Genomic DNA, 13,212 nt, shown 5'->3' with positions numbered 1-13,212 from the left:
CATCCTTCTGGGCAAGGGAACTGACTGATGTGATGCAGTATCGTCCAGACAAAAATACATTGGTGGCTTTTCAAAATCAGCATATTCTCTTAGCACAACAGACACTGCTGCTCAGCCATTTATTCCAGTTTATTTAGACTACCTGGTTGTAGCCCTATTCTTTCCCCCTATACATCAAACCTTGAGATTTTCCTCTGCTACGTGTTCTTCAGCATGGCTGCTCACCACACAAAAACTGCCCTAGCTTATTAAGTACTCAGGTGAATTTCATAAAGCTTTGTCCACTTGATTACATCTAATTGACCTAAATGGTCATCACCTGTTTTTACTTCACTTGTGCTTGGATTCACTTTTTAAAATTAATTCCTCTAAATCCCTCATCACCCTTGACCTTCTGTTCCAGGTGAAGACAGAGTTCCTACTTACTGTCACCTTGCATTTGTTCTTCTCCACTCAGCCACTTCTTTGCTTTGTCCAACAGCAATGACCCTCCTGCTGCAGCCAGTCTTCACATGGTTTTGTGTCCAGCACAAATTCAGTTCCTTCCTCCAGATTCATAATGTTGCAACTCATGTCAAGTGAACTGCTTTTCTACAGTGAGTAACAACAAACCCTTGGGCAGTTACCGCGGTGTAACAGGCACACAGTAATTTGTTAGCAGGTCTATGCCTCAAGTATAGAGAGGAGCCCAGCCAAACCAAATCACCAGCTTGAACACAGTCACCCCAGGGAAGATGTCTGCCTCACCAGCAACACCAGAGCCCAGTGTTTCATACAAAGGGAAGCTAGATAATAAGTACAAAGCTGAGGGATGCATCTGTTTTAAGACATTCCCTAGACCCATGGCACTATATTTATTATCAAGTCAGAAGCAGATACCCTCCCCAGCCCTGCAGTACTACAAGGCTCTGCCTGACCTTCAAACAGAAGACACCAGCTGATGATGACTGCTTCAAGCAGGAGATGAGGCCTGCAGCCATCTGGGTTTCCTCTAAGTAACAGACAGTACCAAGACTGTCTCATTCCCCAGCTTTGAAGGAACAAGAGATAGAGCCTACCAACAGCCACTGTTTAATTCGTGAAAGCACCAAGTGCAAGCTAGAGCCCCACTGGCTGCTACTCAGAGTTGAGGTCTGCAAGGAATTTAGCGCAGGAACCCTCAGGGAAAAGGGGAGAAGCAAAGGTGAGAGCAGGACAAGAAAAACAAGGCAGTGGAAGCTCACAGTGCCTTCTTCAGGCAGGGAAAATGAGGGGCTCTTTGGTGGCTGCTGGGTTTTGGAAGCTTAGGAAATGTCTGCAGAAGACAGCAAGCAGAGCCAGGCATGAGCCCTGCCTGCAGCCACTGCCTCCAGGTGCTGACAGGAGACCTAGCTTGGAAAATGCAGAAAGTTCTGCCAGCAGGATCCCCACCTTGCCAGCACTAAGCAACTACAAACTTGTGGAGGCAGAGCTGGGAGATAGGCAGGCAGCATCGACATGGGATGCCCCATCCCTGGAGGTGTTCAAAGCCAGGTTGGATGGGGCCCCAGGCAGTCTGATGTAGTATTCAATGCAGGGGGGTTGGAGCTTGATGATCCTTGAGGTTCCTTCCAACCCAAGCCATTCTACGACTCTTTGACATGCAGGAGCAGTGAGGAAAACAGAAGCATTTGCAGTACTGTTTAGCAATTACATGCACATAGAGAGAACCTAGCAAAAAGGAGCAAACACTGCAGAGACACACGGAGAAAAGCATTCACATCTCACATTTTGCAAGGGAGCCTCCGCCTCCTGCAGCTGATCTGGAGCAGAGGGCAGAGAGCAGTGCCAACCACAGGCCTGCAGCCTCACAGAAAAGCTATTTCACACTGTGAGCCTCTGCTTCACAGGCCTGGCACCAGCACCACAAATCTTGCCCTCTCTCTCTTGCACTGTGTGTACTCACACACACACACACACAAAATAATTCCTGGATTTTTTATTTACTCATATTTATCAGGAATCCATCCATCATAGCCAGAGCACAATCAAAGCAACCAAGCCAGCAGGCATACTCACAGACCTGGGGCTGCAGGGGCCAGAAGCTGGACTGCACCAAGAGCACCAGGGGTCCCTACTGGAGCTCACAATGTGTCAGTGCAAAAACTGCCGCTCGCAGTGGCTGCAGCCATCACACTGACCAGGGATGAAAGCAGAGCCATGCTCGCACACAGGCACTTGCTTTCTGTCTTCTCAGCTCCAGCAGAGCCTCGGGGGAGCTGGGAGGAGCGGGAGGCACCAATCTGACACCAGACAAAGGCCTTCCTCTGAGTCACGCAGCATCCCCACGGACACAGCCCAGCCGCTCCCTTCCCTGCCACCTCCGCCATCGGGCCAGACCCGGCACTGCGTGCCTAGTTTGGGGCACAGCACCACCATGTCCCTTCCACGGGGCTGGGCTGTCGAAGGGCAGTGCAACACCCGGTGCCACGGGGAAAGGCTACTTCGGCTTGGTTGCCATGGGGATGGAGATGCAGCCCAGCACAGGCAGGAAACGCAGACTCACCCGAGGGCAGGTGCCTATGGGAGGGGAGAGGGGCTTCGGGTCCGAGAGAGAGGTGTGGCCCCTCTCCTTTGTTCCCACCCCCCGGAAAACAGCTGTTAATTAAAGAAGGTCTTAACAGACGTGGAAACAAACACGTTCTCCAAACATCCCCGTTCTCTCACTTCATCTCTGCACCAAAAAAGCTCTGGGAAAGCTCCAGCCCGCTCCCCAGTGAGCCCCACCATCATCCTCGCCTCCGTCATCAGAACAAAGCTGATGCTTTGATATGCAAATCCGCCATCGGATCCCTAATCGTGCTGCCTGCAGGCAGCACAACACCACACACAGGGGCCTCCTTTGCCTGGGAGCTGCAGCCCCTCGTAGACCCCATCGCAAGGATGGGCACTGATGGAAGGAATGCACACTGAGATCAAAACCACCATGCCAAGGGTGCAGGAGGCAATGTGGGCAGCTGGCAGGGCCCCACTCAGTGCCCTTCGCTCACTGAAAGCACGACTACAAGACAGGAAAGACAGGCCATTGGTGTACAGGTTTCTGCTGCAGGTCTCACACTCACAGAGATGTTCTTTGCATCCTTGTTCTTAGAAAGAAGCATATCCTACTTTATTGTATAAACATTTATCAGAAGAAAGCCCGTTTCCAGGCCATTTTCTTGCTAGGAAACATGACTGAGGATACTGTGAAAGCCTGAGCGAGAAGACAACAGCAGCACATAGCTCGGCACCTTCCTTTTGCTGCTTTAACTCCTGACCCCGGGATGCTTCATGACAGTGACACCACGCTCCGGTCAAAGGGGAAGAAACCGGAGCATCGCAAGGCTCAGAGCAATACTCCCAACAGGAAAATCGACACCTCAGAACACAGAGCAGCCTCAGTTCCTCCCAAGGTTACCAGCGGCTGGAAATAGAACAAACCTGAGGCAACCAAGCACACCCCTGAGCCCAAGCAGAGCCTGCTCCCAGCCTCATCTCCATCACGCTTCCGCACCCAGGTGAGGGCTGCAGGTGGGCCCCAGCCCTTAAGGACCGTAAAAGAGCCCAGCACGAGAAAGACCCTCTCAGGCGGACGCCAGCTAAATGCAGTCAATAGGATCCACGTCTTTAAAGCACTGCTATTATTTCCAATAGGCACAGAGCCTTCCAGCAGCCGGTTCCGAGGCCAGCGCTCAGCTCCGCGAGCTCTGGAAGCATTAAGGCGGGGGGCTGGAAGGGGGTGCGGCCGCAGCCTGAGGCCCGCGGAGCTTCGTCCCACGTACGGGCGGGGCACCCGAGGGGCCGTCCAGAAGACACCGCAGCAGCGGGCAGCGAACACCCCGCGAGGCCGACGCGGGGCCGAGCGCACGGGGAGGGGACGGAGCGAACGGCCCCGCGGTCCTAGCTTCGTCCTGCCCCGCTCAGCACGGGGCCCGTCCCGGGCGGGCCGTAGCCGCGCCGCTCGCCGCCCGAGCGCAGCCCGGCGCGGCCGCGGGCTTCTCCCCGCTCCAAGATGGCAGCCCCCCGCCCCAGCCGGCCTCGCCGTCCTCCTTTCCTCCCCCCTTCCCCGAGCCCTTCCCGCCGGCCTCGCCGCCCCCCGCGATGCCGCACCGCTTACCCTGCGTCAGGCGCGGACGGGCTCCCGGGCTGCCGCTGCCGCCGCCCCGCCGGGCGCTGCGGTACCGCGCTGCGCTACGCCGCGACGGCAGGGAACGATCGGCTCGGCTCGGCTGGGCTCGGGGCGGGGCGCGGCCTCGAGCAGGCGTGGCTTCGGCACCGCACAGCGATGGGCGGGGCCTGCGGGCGGCGGAGCGCGCGTGCGCATTGCCGGCGGGCGGAGGGCCGCGGTGCCGCTGAGGTGCGCGGCGGGTGTGGGGGCGGTCGGTGGGCTGGGGGCGAGGCGGGGCGCGGCGCGGCGCGGGCAGCCGGCGTCCGGCGTCCGGCGGTGGCTGTGTGGGAACAGCCGTCTCTGTCGCCGCCGGTGCTGGAGGTCGCCGATCCTTAGGCCTTCCGGGCGGGCCTGGCTGCGGCCTTGTGCAGATGGCGCCTTGTGCAGATGCCGCCTGCGCCGATCCTCGTGGGCCGGGGAGGAGGGAAACGCGGAGGCTGCTCTGGTGCTTACACGCGGCCGCCGTGTCCTCCGGAACGCTTTCTTCGTTTCGGGATCCTTTGGGGACCGTGCTGCCAGGGTTAGGCTATGAGTGGTTGCATGGCGGGATGGAAGCGGGATTCCTGTGCCCTGATGTGCAGCGTGGACCAAGCGGTGCTGCGTGCTGTGGGGACTCGGGAGGTGTGTGTGCAGCCTGGGCCCTGCTGCTTAGCCCCCTAAACCCTCCTTTGGAGCAGTTCCTTTCGAAGAGAGCTACTAGCATTCACCTTTCTGTGGACAGCTGACCTAGGTCAGTGGTTCCTGACTTCTGTTGTGCTCTTAATGATGGAGCTGCCACTCCCCACCTTCTCCTTCTTGCTTGGCTCCTTTTCCCTGCCATCACACTTCAGTGCTTGCGAGTTGGTGATCACACCTTGCTGGTTGGGATTAGGTCACACAGGTTGCGGCTGCAAACAGGATGTGGGCTTGTGGCTTGCTGTCTGTGGTCCTGTTCTGAGACCTCAGTGCTTTTAGATGTAGTGGAGATGCAACCAAAAGGAGATAGTAGCAGTGAGATAGTGGTCTGCAAGTTGTTCTCTCAATTTATGTGTGACTCCAAAAGACACTAGCGAGGACAGGTTTTGCCTCCATCCCCACAGACCATGTGAGTGCTTCTGGGATTGGAAATCTACTCTGCCACCCTTTTCCTTTGACCTTAGGAAGTTCTCTCTTTGGCTTAATTTCCTGCTGGTTGCCCAAGGAGGCTGTGGATGCCCCATCCCTGGAGGCATTCAAGGCCAGGCTGGATGTAGCTCTGGGCAGCCTGGTCTGGTTGTTGTCAACCCTGCATGTAGCAGGGGGGTTGAAACCGGATGATCACTGTGGTCCTTTTCAACCCAGGCCATTCTATGATTCTGTGATACACTGGGAACAGTCCATTGCTATTTTAGTACAGCACCGTGGATATGAATGTATGTAATGTCTTAATGTGCTTGGATACTGGAACAGATATAAGTACCTTAGAGCTTGGACTTCTGGATATTTAAAATAACTAAAGTAAGTTTTCCATTAAAGCTCTTTTTATCTGCTTTTCCTGATTGTGCAAATGAGGTTAGCGTGTTTCACTGGAGAGCTTTTAGCAGATGTACCTGCAATGAGTTGCTGTTGGTAACTCAGATCAGTAAATACCCTGTTTAATAGCTAATACTACTCATAAATGGAATTCATGAAGACTTAATTTCTCTTTGTGAATTTGGCCTTTCTGCCTGTCATTAGTGCAAAACCAGTTGTCTTGGTAATGGGTATCTTGTGTATTTTTAACATACCCAAGCCCTTAATCACATCGCTTCCTTTACGAGGATGGCCATGAATGGATCGACCCCACAACTCTTTTCTGTCTCTTGCAGCACACCCTGACAGGCATTTTATAAATAAACCCATCGTGGCCAAGTAGGGGTTTGGGTATTTGCATTGCACATATTGTCTTGGATTTATTTCCTGTGTTTTAATAATAGATGGCAGATGCAGGTCAAATCTTTGTGGTGCCCAGAGCGTGTCTTTTTTCATCTCTTAGAATGCTGGCCCCCACTGTTTGACGGTTCAGATCACTTTGTATTTTGACAGCAGCTTTTGGCCTCAGGACTTGCTTTGCACATCCGTTGACTCTCCCTGTGGCCTGTTTGTGTGGGTGAGTTACAAGCTGAAATAGAAATAACTGAATGATTGTGGAACTACAGCTCTTCAGGGGGAGCAGGGAGCAGATGTCATTTCTGATTTCTCATTAAAAAGGAAAGCCATACTGGACTGCTAGCTAATAGCATTATTTAAAAGTACTTCTACTCTAGGATGCAGGCAAAGTAAGAATGACATCTTAACTGGGTTTTAGGCTTTGCACCATTGATTAAAAGCTTGTTCCATTGAGTTCCATTGAGTGGTTCACTCACTGTTCCATTGAGTGTTCAGACAGAGATGTTTTTAGTGCTCCCATGACTATATTAGTAGAGCAGATTGATACTGTGTGTTGTGAGATGCATTTGTATTTTTTGCTGAAATGGAAGAGATTCTTCTCTCGTCAGAATCTCTCGAGCTGCTCTCCCAATGTAAGTGAAGGGAGATTTGCCAGTGTTCTGCCACATCTTCTTGCTCTGGCATTCATGCAGTCAGGCTACAAACAGTACTGTCTAACAAGAATGCTGGAGCCAGTATAAGGGAGCTGATGGAAATGTGTTTTGTGGGATCAGAGGACTCCTTTGTTAGTACTGTGCGCCCTGAAGTGGGCTTAAAGCATGTATGTAATTCTGCCTTCCTTATCTGGAGGATGTCCTTGCTTCATATCAGCTCCCTGGGGTGTTCTATTCGTGTGTTTGCATGTGTTTTATGAAACTTGTATGTAACCCAATGCTGTTATTTGGGATGAAATTTTCCAGAATTCCACCATTCAAAAACCACTTTAGCCTGTGGTAAATATAAATCACTTCTTTAACCATCTGGGAAGGTGGTGAAGGTAGTAGCTTTAATATGGTACTTGAAAATGGTGCAGTGGGTAAATAACTCCCAGAAGTGTGAACCTAATGAAGAGCCCCTTTGTGGTGTGGTTTTTGAACTTGATGTCAGTCTGTTGCACTGGATGTGGTAATGCTGAAGGGTCCTTGAGATGAGAAGGGAGTGTTTGCCATAGCGAGTTATTGCGTGTTGAGTCTGACTCAGTGAAGTAGAAATTGGGTCACCCTAGTGAGTATTTGATTAGCAGACTCCTCCCCCTTTTCAGAATCTGAACTCAGTCTGAATTCTGGGTGAATTTTTAACTGGTTTATGGAGCAGGAAGAAGCTGTGTGCCTCTAAGATTTGGATTTCAAGAACTTGAGTCTCTCCAGCCATGAGAAAGAGCCACTGCTAAAACTGAGGTGCTTTTTAATACTACTCTTGCCTCATATGAACGACTTTGAAGTTAATCCTCCTTGAGCTGGAAGTTGGACTAGCTGACCTCCAAAAGTCTCCTCCAAGGTAATTCCTTGATCAGGAGCACATGAGTGACTAAATGCAAAGCACCAGTGCTATTTCTCCTGTCCAGGCTACGGCAGAGTGCACTCCTCCATCAGCTGGGCAATACCAACAGCAGACTTCCTAGGAGTTAGTGCACACATGCTCCTGGTTAATGGTTATAGGGATACTCTTACCATATGATTCTGAGCAGTGAAGTTGGATAAGGGACCACAATCGGAGATCCACCTTTGGGAGCAATCCCAGGTCATGTGCATTCCCCAAGCATGTGCTAAGCACAGCCTTCTTCAGAAAGTGTGAGACAACATCAGCTCTGGAAAGGAGGGGACTTTCATCTCCTTAGTAGCATTCAGCTTTTGGCACCGGCTCTGAGTGCTTGTGCTGCAGTGAATGACTTCTCTGCCCTTGCAAGTTTAGTTTGGTCTTAGCTCCTCCACAGTGGGCAAAACAAAGGGCAAAGGAGATCAGGTGTCTGTTCCAGCCACAGAGGGAATGAGGTAGAACTGGGCCACACTGAGGAGTGCTGGAACCAGACCCAAAGGGTAGGCTGTTTCTGGAAGGGAAGCTGGCTTGTTCCTACAGTTAGGGGTATGATTCATTGTTCAGAAACCCACTTGCACCCTTCCTTGCATGCTAGGCTCCTTGCCACAGAAGCATTCTTCCTACTGCCCTGAACCTTCTTGCTCACTGGAAATATTCTGTTTACTCAATTCCGAACAGGATGCTGCATTCCAAGTAATCAATCACTCAGAGTTTCTTAGTTTATGACACATCTTAATATACTGAGGAATAATTCCTAGCAGCGAAGGGATACTGAGTCATGTGGAAAAATAAACAGTCCTTGTACACTTTAAACTGTTGATGCTTCACTCAGAAGTTTTGTAACTTCAAACCTTCACTGCTGCCACAGGGTAGAAACAAGCGGTGACTCCTCGTGAGACTGGGTAGTGAGTTCACAGTTTAGGCAGCACTCTGGGGCTCTGACACATGGCCTTGAGCACGCTGAGCTGGTTGCGGTGTTGCTGTCCCTCTGACAGTGGGCAGAGCATGTTCCTGTCCCTGCCCTGCAGCCCAGGGCTGTCAGCCCTACGCAGCTGTGAAGGCGATGGTGTCCTCCCCAAAACACACCTCTCAGAGGCAATAGAGAGGTTGACTCAGCAGTGCTGCTAGTTTAGGTCTTCTGGTGGGCTCCGAGGCCTTGCTGTGCTGCTGGAGGAATTAGGAGCACTCTTGCACCCTGGGAAGCAGCACACCCATGTGCAGAACAGGACACGGGCTGTTCTACCTGCTGGCACAGGGCGTAGGATTACAGCAAGGGAGTTAAGCTGAGGTTGTGTAGCAATCCTAACAGCAAGGCCAGGTAATCAGGCCTTGATAGCCAGCGACACTGTAAATACTGCAGGGCCTTGTTTTTTGCTATGCTTGCACTTTTAGGTGAGGCACTGTTGAAAAATACAGCCTCCCTGGGGTCTTTGTTTTAGTGCAGGAGTGGTAGAGGTGAGCTCAGAACAGATACCCTGAGTCATCTGGAGACTTCATCTTCTGCCCAACAGAAATGTGGCTTTGTTATCGACTAAATGTAAGTGCTGATTATAGCTTTTATCTATTCCAAACCTGCCTGGCTGACAGCTGAGATGGTTTGTCACACATGGGAGAATGCATGTTTCGCTCAGGGTGCTCTAAGGAGAAGTTAGGTCATCTTTATTAAAAAAAACAGTTTCACAACACGGGACTCCAGAATTTGGCCTTATGCTCAATACCAGCAAAGAGAGATAAGTGGTCCATATAATTTTAGTGTTTAGAGAGGAGAGAAGCAGGGCAAATGCTGGTTATGCTGCCAAGGTCTAGGTAGGCATTGTGACACAGCAAGCTGCAGTCAGAGAGAAGTCTCACTCTGTGTGAGCTGGCCTGAAACAGGATGGCATTGGCATCCTTGCTGCTTCTTGCTGTTGCTTGGATGTGCTGCCATAGCTGCCTGGGTCATTGTTCCTAGCCCATGTCTGGCAAAGTGAGCTGGGATCAGATAAGCTGTTGTGACTGACTCAGCAGGCTGGTCCTGATCCGTTTGACAGAATGGGGCTAGGGAGCAACTAGGGATGCAGTTAGGGAAGAGGGTGCGGTCATCTCAGAGGTTAGCCTTGTAACCTGGTTCTGCTGTGATCAGGGTAGTGTTTTGGTTGGGATTGAGCAAGCACTGTGAAGGCATGGGAAGCTTTTCCTTCTAGGCAGCTGTAACAAAGCAAGATTGGTAGGAGTGAGATGTTGGGCTCCAAACAATGCTCAACAGCTTGTATATGTACAAGGGGAATCCCTCATTGGTGCTTGAGCTGTGTTTGTCTAGCAGCTTGTGTTTTGATGCTTTGATGCCAGTCTGCAGAGCATCTCTGGCTTTTTGCCTGGTCTTGTAGGCAACACTGATAGCTTTTACTGGTCACTCTAGTTTCTAAATTAGAAGCTGTTCATATCCAAAAATTCTCAAACTTGTTTGTTGTTACATGGTTCACAGTGCACAGAAGAGCCTTTAACCTTGTGAGAAGACTGCAGCTCAGGGGTACTGAACTCAGCTTTATAGTATAAACATCTCAATTATATTCTCTAGTGAATTCAGGCAGAGGCTCTTGCTGTGCTTTGTAGCATGCTAGTGATGCTGTTAGAACTCTGTATGCTGAGGATTACAAATGTACAAAAAGTTGCTGAAACCCTAGTGTGTGATTGCCATAAGAAAAAGGGAGTGAAAAAAATTCTGTACAATGCCCAGAGTTCATAATTCTCTTATTTCTTAACAGGGCAGCTTACCAGAATCCAAATGGCTCTCTTGCACAGGCAGTTGGGATTTTCCTTAAGCCATCTGAGCAACGCAGTCATCCAGCGACACCTCAGGTGATTTTCAAATCCTGCTTTTGGTTTTATTTTCTTGCTTGGAAGTGATGCTATTAAGTAAATCTAGCGTAAGATATAGTATTTCTAATTAAAAAAGAATAATGTAATATAAGAAAAATATCATAGATGTCTCTTTGCAGATTGTGAAGTGAATCCAAATAAATCCAAGTTCCTGGCGGTCAGAACATGATTCAAACTCTGCAGACATTCCATGTTCTCTAAACTCTCCATTTAAGTTTTAACATGAGCTCCTTGCTCATCCATGCGAGTCTCCTGCCACTTTTTCCTGGTTTTTACGCTTAGGGATGTGCTGATCTTGAGCTTGGAGGAAGTGGTGCTTGAACCAACTCTCTTGGCTCCTTTTAGTGCTCTAACCCACAGGATACCTCTAACTAGGTCTTTGTAGAGATCAGAGTTGGCTTTCCTGATGTCCAGGACTTTAGACATTCAGACCAGAGTCCTGGTTATTGCCCTGTTTCTTCCATATAAGACCCTGAGCACTATCTCATGGTCTCTGCAGCTAAGGCTGACCTCAGTCTTCACATCCCAAATCTTCCTTGTTTGTAAGAATAAGATCCAGTGGCACACGTCTTCTTGTCAGCTCTTCCACCACATATTTAAAGGATATGCACTGACAGTGAGAAGGAGGTGAAAACCCTGAGACAAGGAGTGCTGCTGCTGGAACGCAAGTCAGCAACCTGAACTGAGAAATCATTCCTGTGTGGTGAGCTTGCTTTTGGATGTGGGGACTTCCACTCTAAGACTGTGTCAAAAATGAGAAGAAAAGTCCACCTTGTGCAGTTATCTTGTCTAACAGTAATGAGGCAGTCACACATTCATAGTTGTCAGTTTGCTACTGTTGCTTTCTAGACTTTGTGCAGCCTAGGTTTCCCTTTCTCCCTCTGGCAATGCTCCTCCTTTAAACTTCTGCTGTTCTGCCTTCTGTGTTGTGCAACCATAACCTGGCAGACAGAGGAGTGGGGTGTGATAAAAGAAGAACAATTCCTGAAAGGGAAGTTAAATTCTCAGCTTATCCCTGCTGCTCTCAAGTGTATTCAAAGTCAAATCTACTGATTTAGAACCATGCAGTGTATTGCTGTTATTTCTTGCTACTCCTGATAATCCCACAGTGCAAGCAGACACAGAAGGGAATCTTCTTTCTGGGTTCCTCCCACATGGGGATGGTGATTCTAATTGGCAGCAGCTTAGCACAGCCACAGTGGGACTCAGAGGTCTCATTGAGAGCAGAATAAGGTTGGTGAGAGCACCTCATGCACTTCACTGAGAAGGAGATTGGTCAGAAAATTGCTGGGTACTGTGTACAAGACTGAAAGAGGCTGACTTGAGTCTTAGCTTCCTGTTTGTGGGAGAAGCAAGTGCATTTTTTTCGCTTGTAAATTGAAGTTGAACTGAATCATCCACAGTTGCTTTAAAAAAAAAAATAAAATACAGGCAGTAAATACAAGCCACTCTTCTTTTAGTCGTGTTTCAGAGTAGAACCGTTGTCTTATGTTTGATGTTTACTGAAGAGTGTGCAAAGCTCATAGTAGCATCTGGCTTTCAGAGAACGCACTGAATGCAATGGATGTGTCAGCCATATGGTACGTATTTGTCGCTGGCGACTTCTGAGTGGTTTTGTAGGCACAAGATCCCGTGCTGGCTTTGCCCTTGCTCCCCAAGGATTACTGGGGAGATCTGTCTCTCATTCTTTCCTGTCTTTTGCCAGTGTCAGTGGAGCATGCCGAGCAATACAGAAACTCACTCGCGTGCGAGTGGTGGACAACAGTGCCTTGGGAAACGCGCCCTACCACCGGCCACCAAAGTGTATCCACGTGTATAACAAGACTGGAGTTGGCAAAGTAGGAGATAAGATCCTTCTGGCTATCAAAGGAGAAAAGAAGAAGGCTTTGATTGTAGGACACAAGATGCCTGGTCCTCACATGACGCCTAGGTTTGATTCTAACAATGTGGTGCTCATAGAAGACAACGGAAATCCGTTAGGAACTAGAATAAAAACACCCATACCCTATATCCTGCGGCAGAGAGAAGGAGAGTTCTCCAAAGTTTTGGCCATTGCCCGCAACTTTGTGTGAGAGTTAAAGATTTCTGGCAATCCTGTTCATACCCTTTCCTACAGTACCTGTTCCTTGGTCCTTTTCTAGAAAAAGGTGAAACACGCAGAAGTTGAGGTTAATTAAGAGTCTCCTTTCCTGTTTATGACATACAAACAGCTAATTTAAATTCTGAAATGCCTTTTTTTTTTCTCCAGAAGAGAAAACAGCATGTTTGGGAAATGGTATACTAACACTGCTCTGCTGATGTTACTTTGGTCTCCAGTTATTAAAGTAAGAAGATGAAAATCCGTATTGTTTTGTACTGCTTATGCTCTGTTTTCCCTATTTCGACTGTTCACAGTTCTGCTGGAGCAAGACACAAAGCCCAGTCCCTGGCCTGATGGTTCTGGGATGTACAAAATGGATTCACTTATAATAAAGTAGGAGAGATGAGAGCAGTGTAATGAATTGTTGGTCCTTTCAAGAAAAGTGTTAAGTTTCCTCATCTTTGCCTCAGAAAGAAGATTTTAGGAGTGAATGGGATAGGGAAAACCTGATGGCCTGCAACTTTGGTGGTGTGTGGTTGAACAGGACATAGCAGAGCTGGGAAGGGAAGAAGAATGTGGTAGGTTTGGGACATAGCCTATGCTCTCCACCTGATCAACCTCAGGAAATTAACTTCTGTTCTCTCTG

At 49.4% G+C, this 13,212-nt stretch overlaps 2 protein-coding genes across 5 annotated transcripts in view; one reads left to right on the top strand and one right to left on the bottom strand.

The window, feature by feature from the left end:
• TMEM63B (transmembrane protein 63B) overlaps positions 1-4,239 on the bottom strand; it is a 38,544-nt gene extending 34,305 nt beyond the window's left edge. For all 4 annotated transcript variants that reach the window (XM_048936478.1, XM_048936480.1, XM_048936481.1 and 1 more), the window contains exon 1: positions 4,115-4,239. The gene's annotated coding sequence lies outside the window, so the exon portion shown is untranslated. The remainder of the gene's footprint in view (positions 1-4,114) is intronic.
• Positions 4,240-4,458: 219 nt separating this feature from the next.
• MRPL14 (mitochondrial ribosomal protein L14) lies at positions 4,459-12,974 on the top strand. Its single transcript, XM_048936509.1, has 3 exons — positions 4,459-4,786; positions 10,372-10,465; positions 12,192-12,974. Exons 1-3 carry the CDS (start codon positions 4,537-4,539, stop codon positions 12,556-12,558), a joined length of 711 nt encoding a protein of 236 aa, XP_048792466.1. The 5' UTR covers positions 4,459-4,536; the 3' UTR covers positions 12,559-12,974.
• Positions 12,975-13,212: the final 238 nt, after the last annotated feature.

Source organism: Lagopus muta, chromosome 2 (genome assembly GCF_023343835.1).
Source record: "Lagopus muta isolate bLagMut1 chromosome 2, bLagMut1 primary, whole genome shotgun sequence".
NCBI classification, from domain to species: Eukaryota; Metazoa; Chordata; class Aves; order Galliformes; family Phasianidae; genus Lagopus; species Lagopus muta.
Note: the sequence above shows the minus strand (reverse complement) of the source record. Positions and strands in the feature narration are given on the sequence as shown.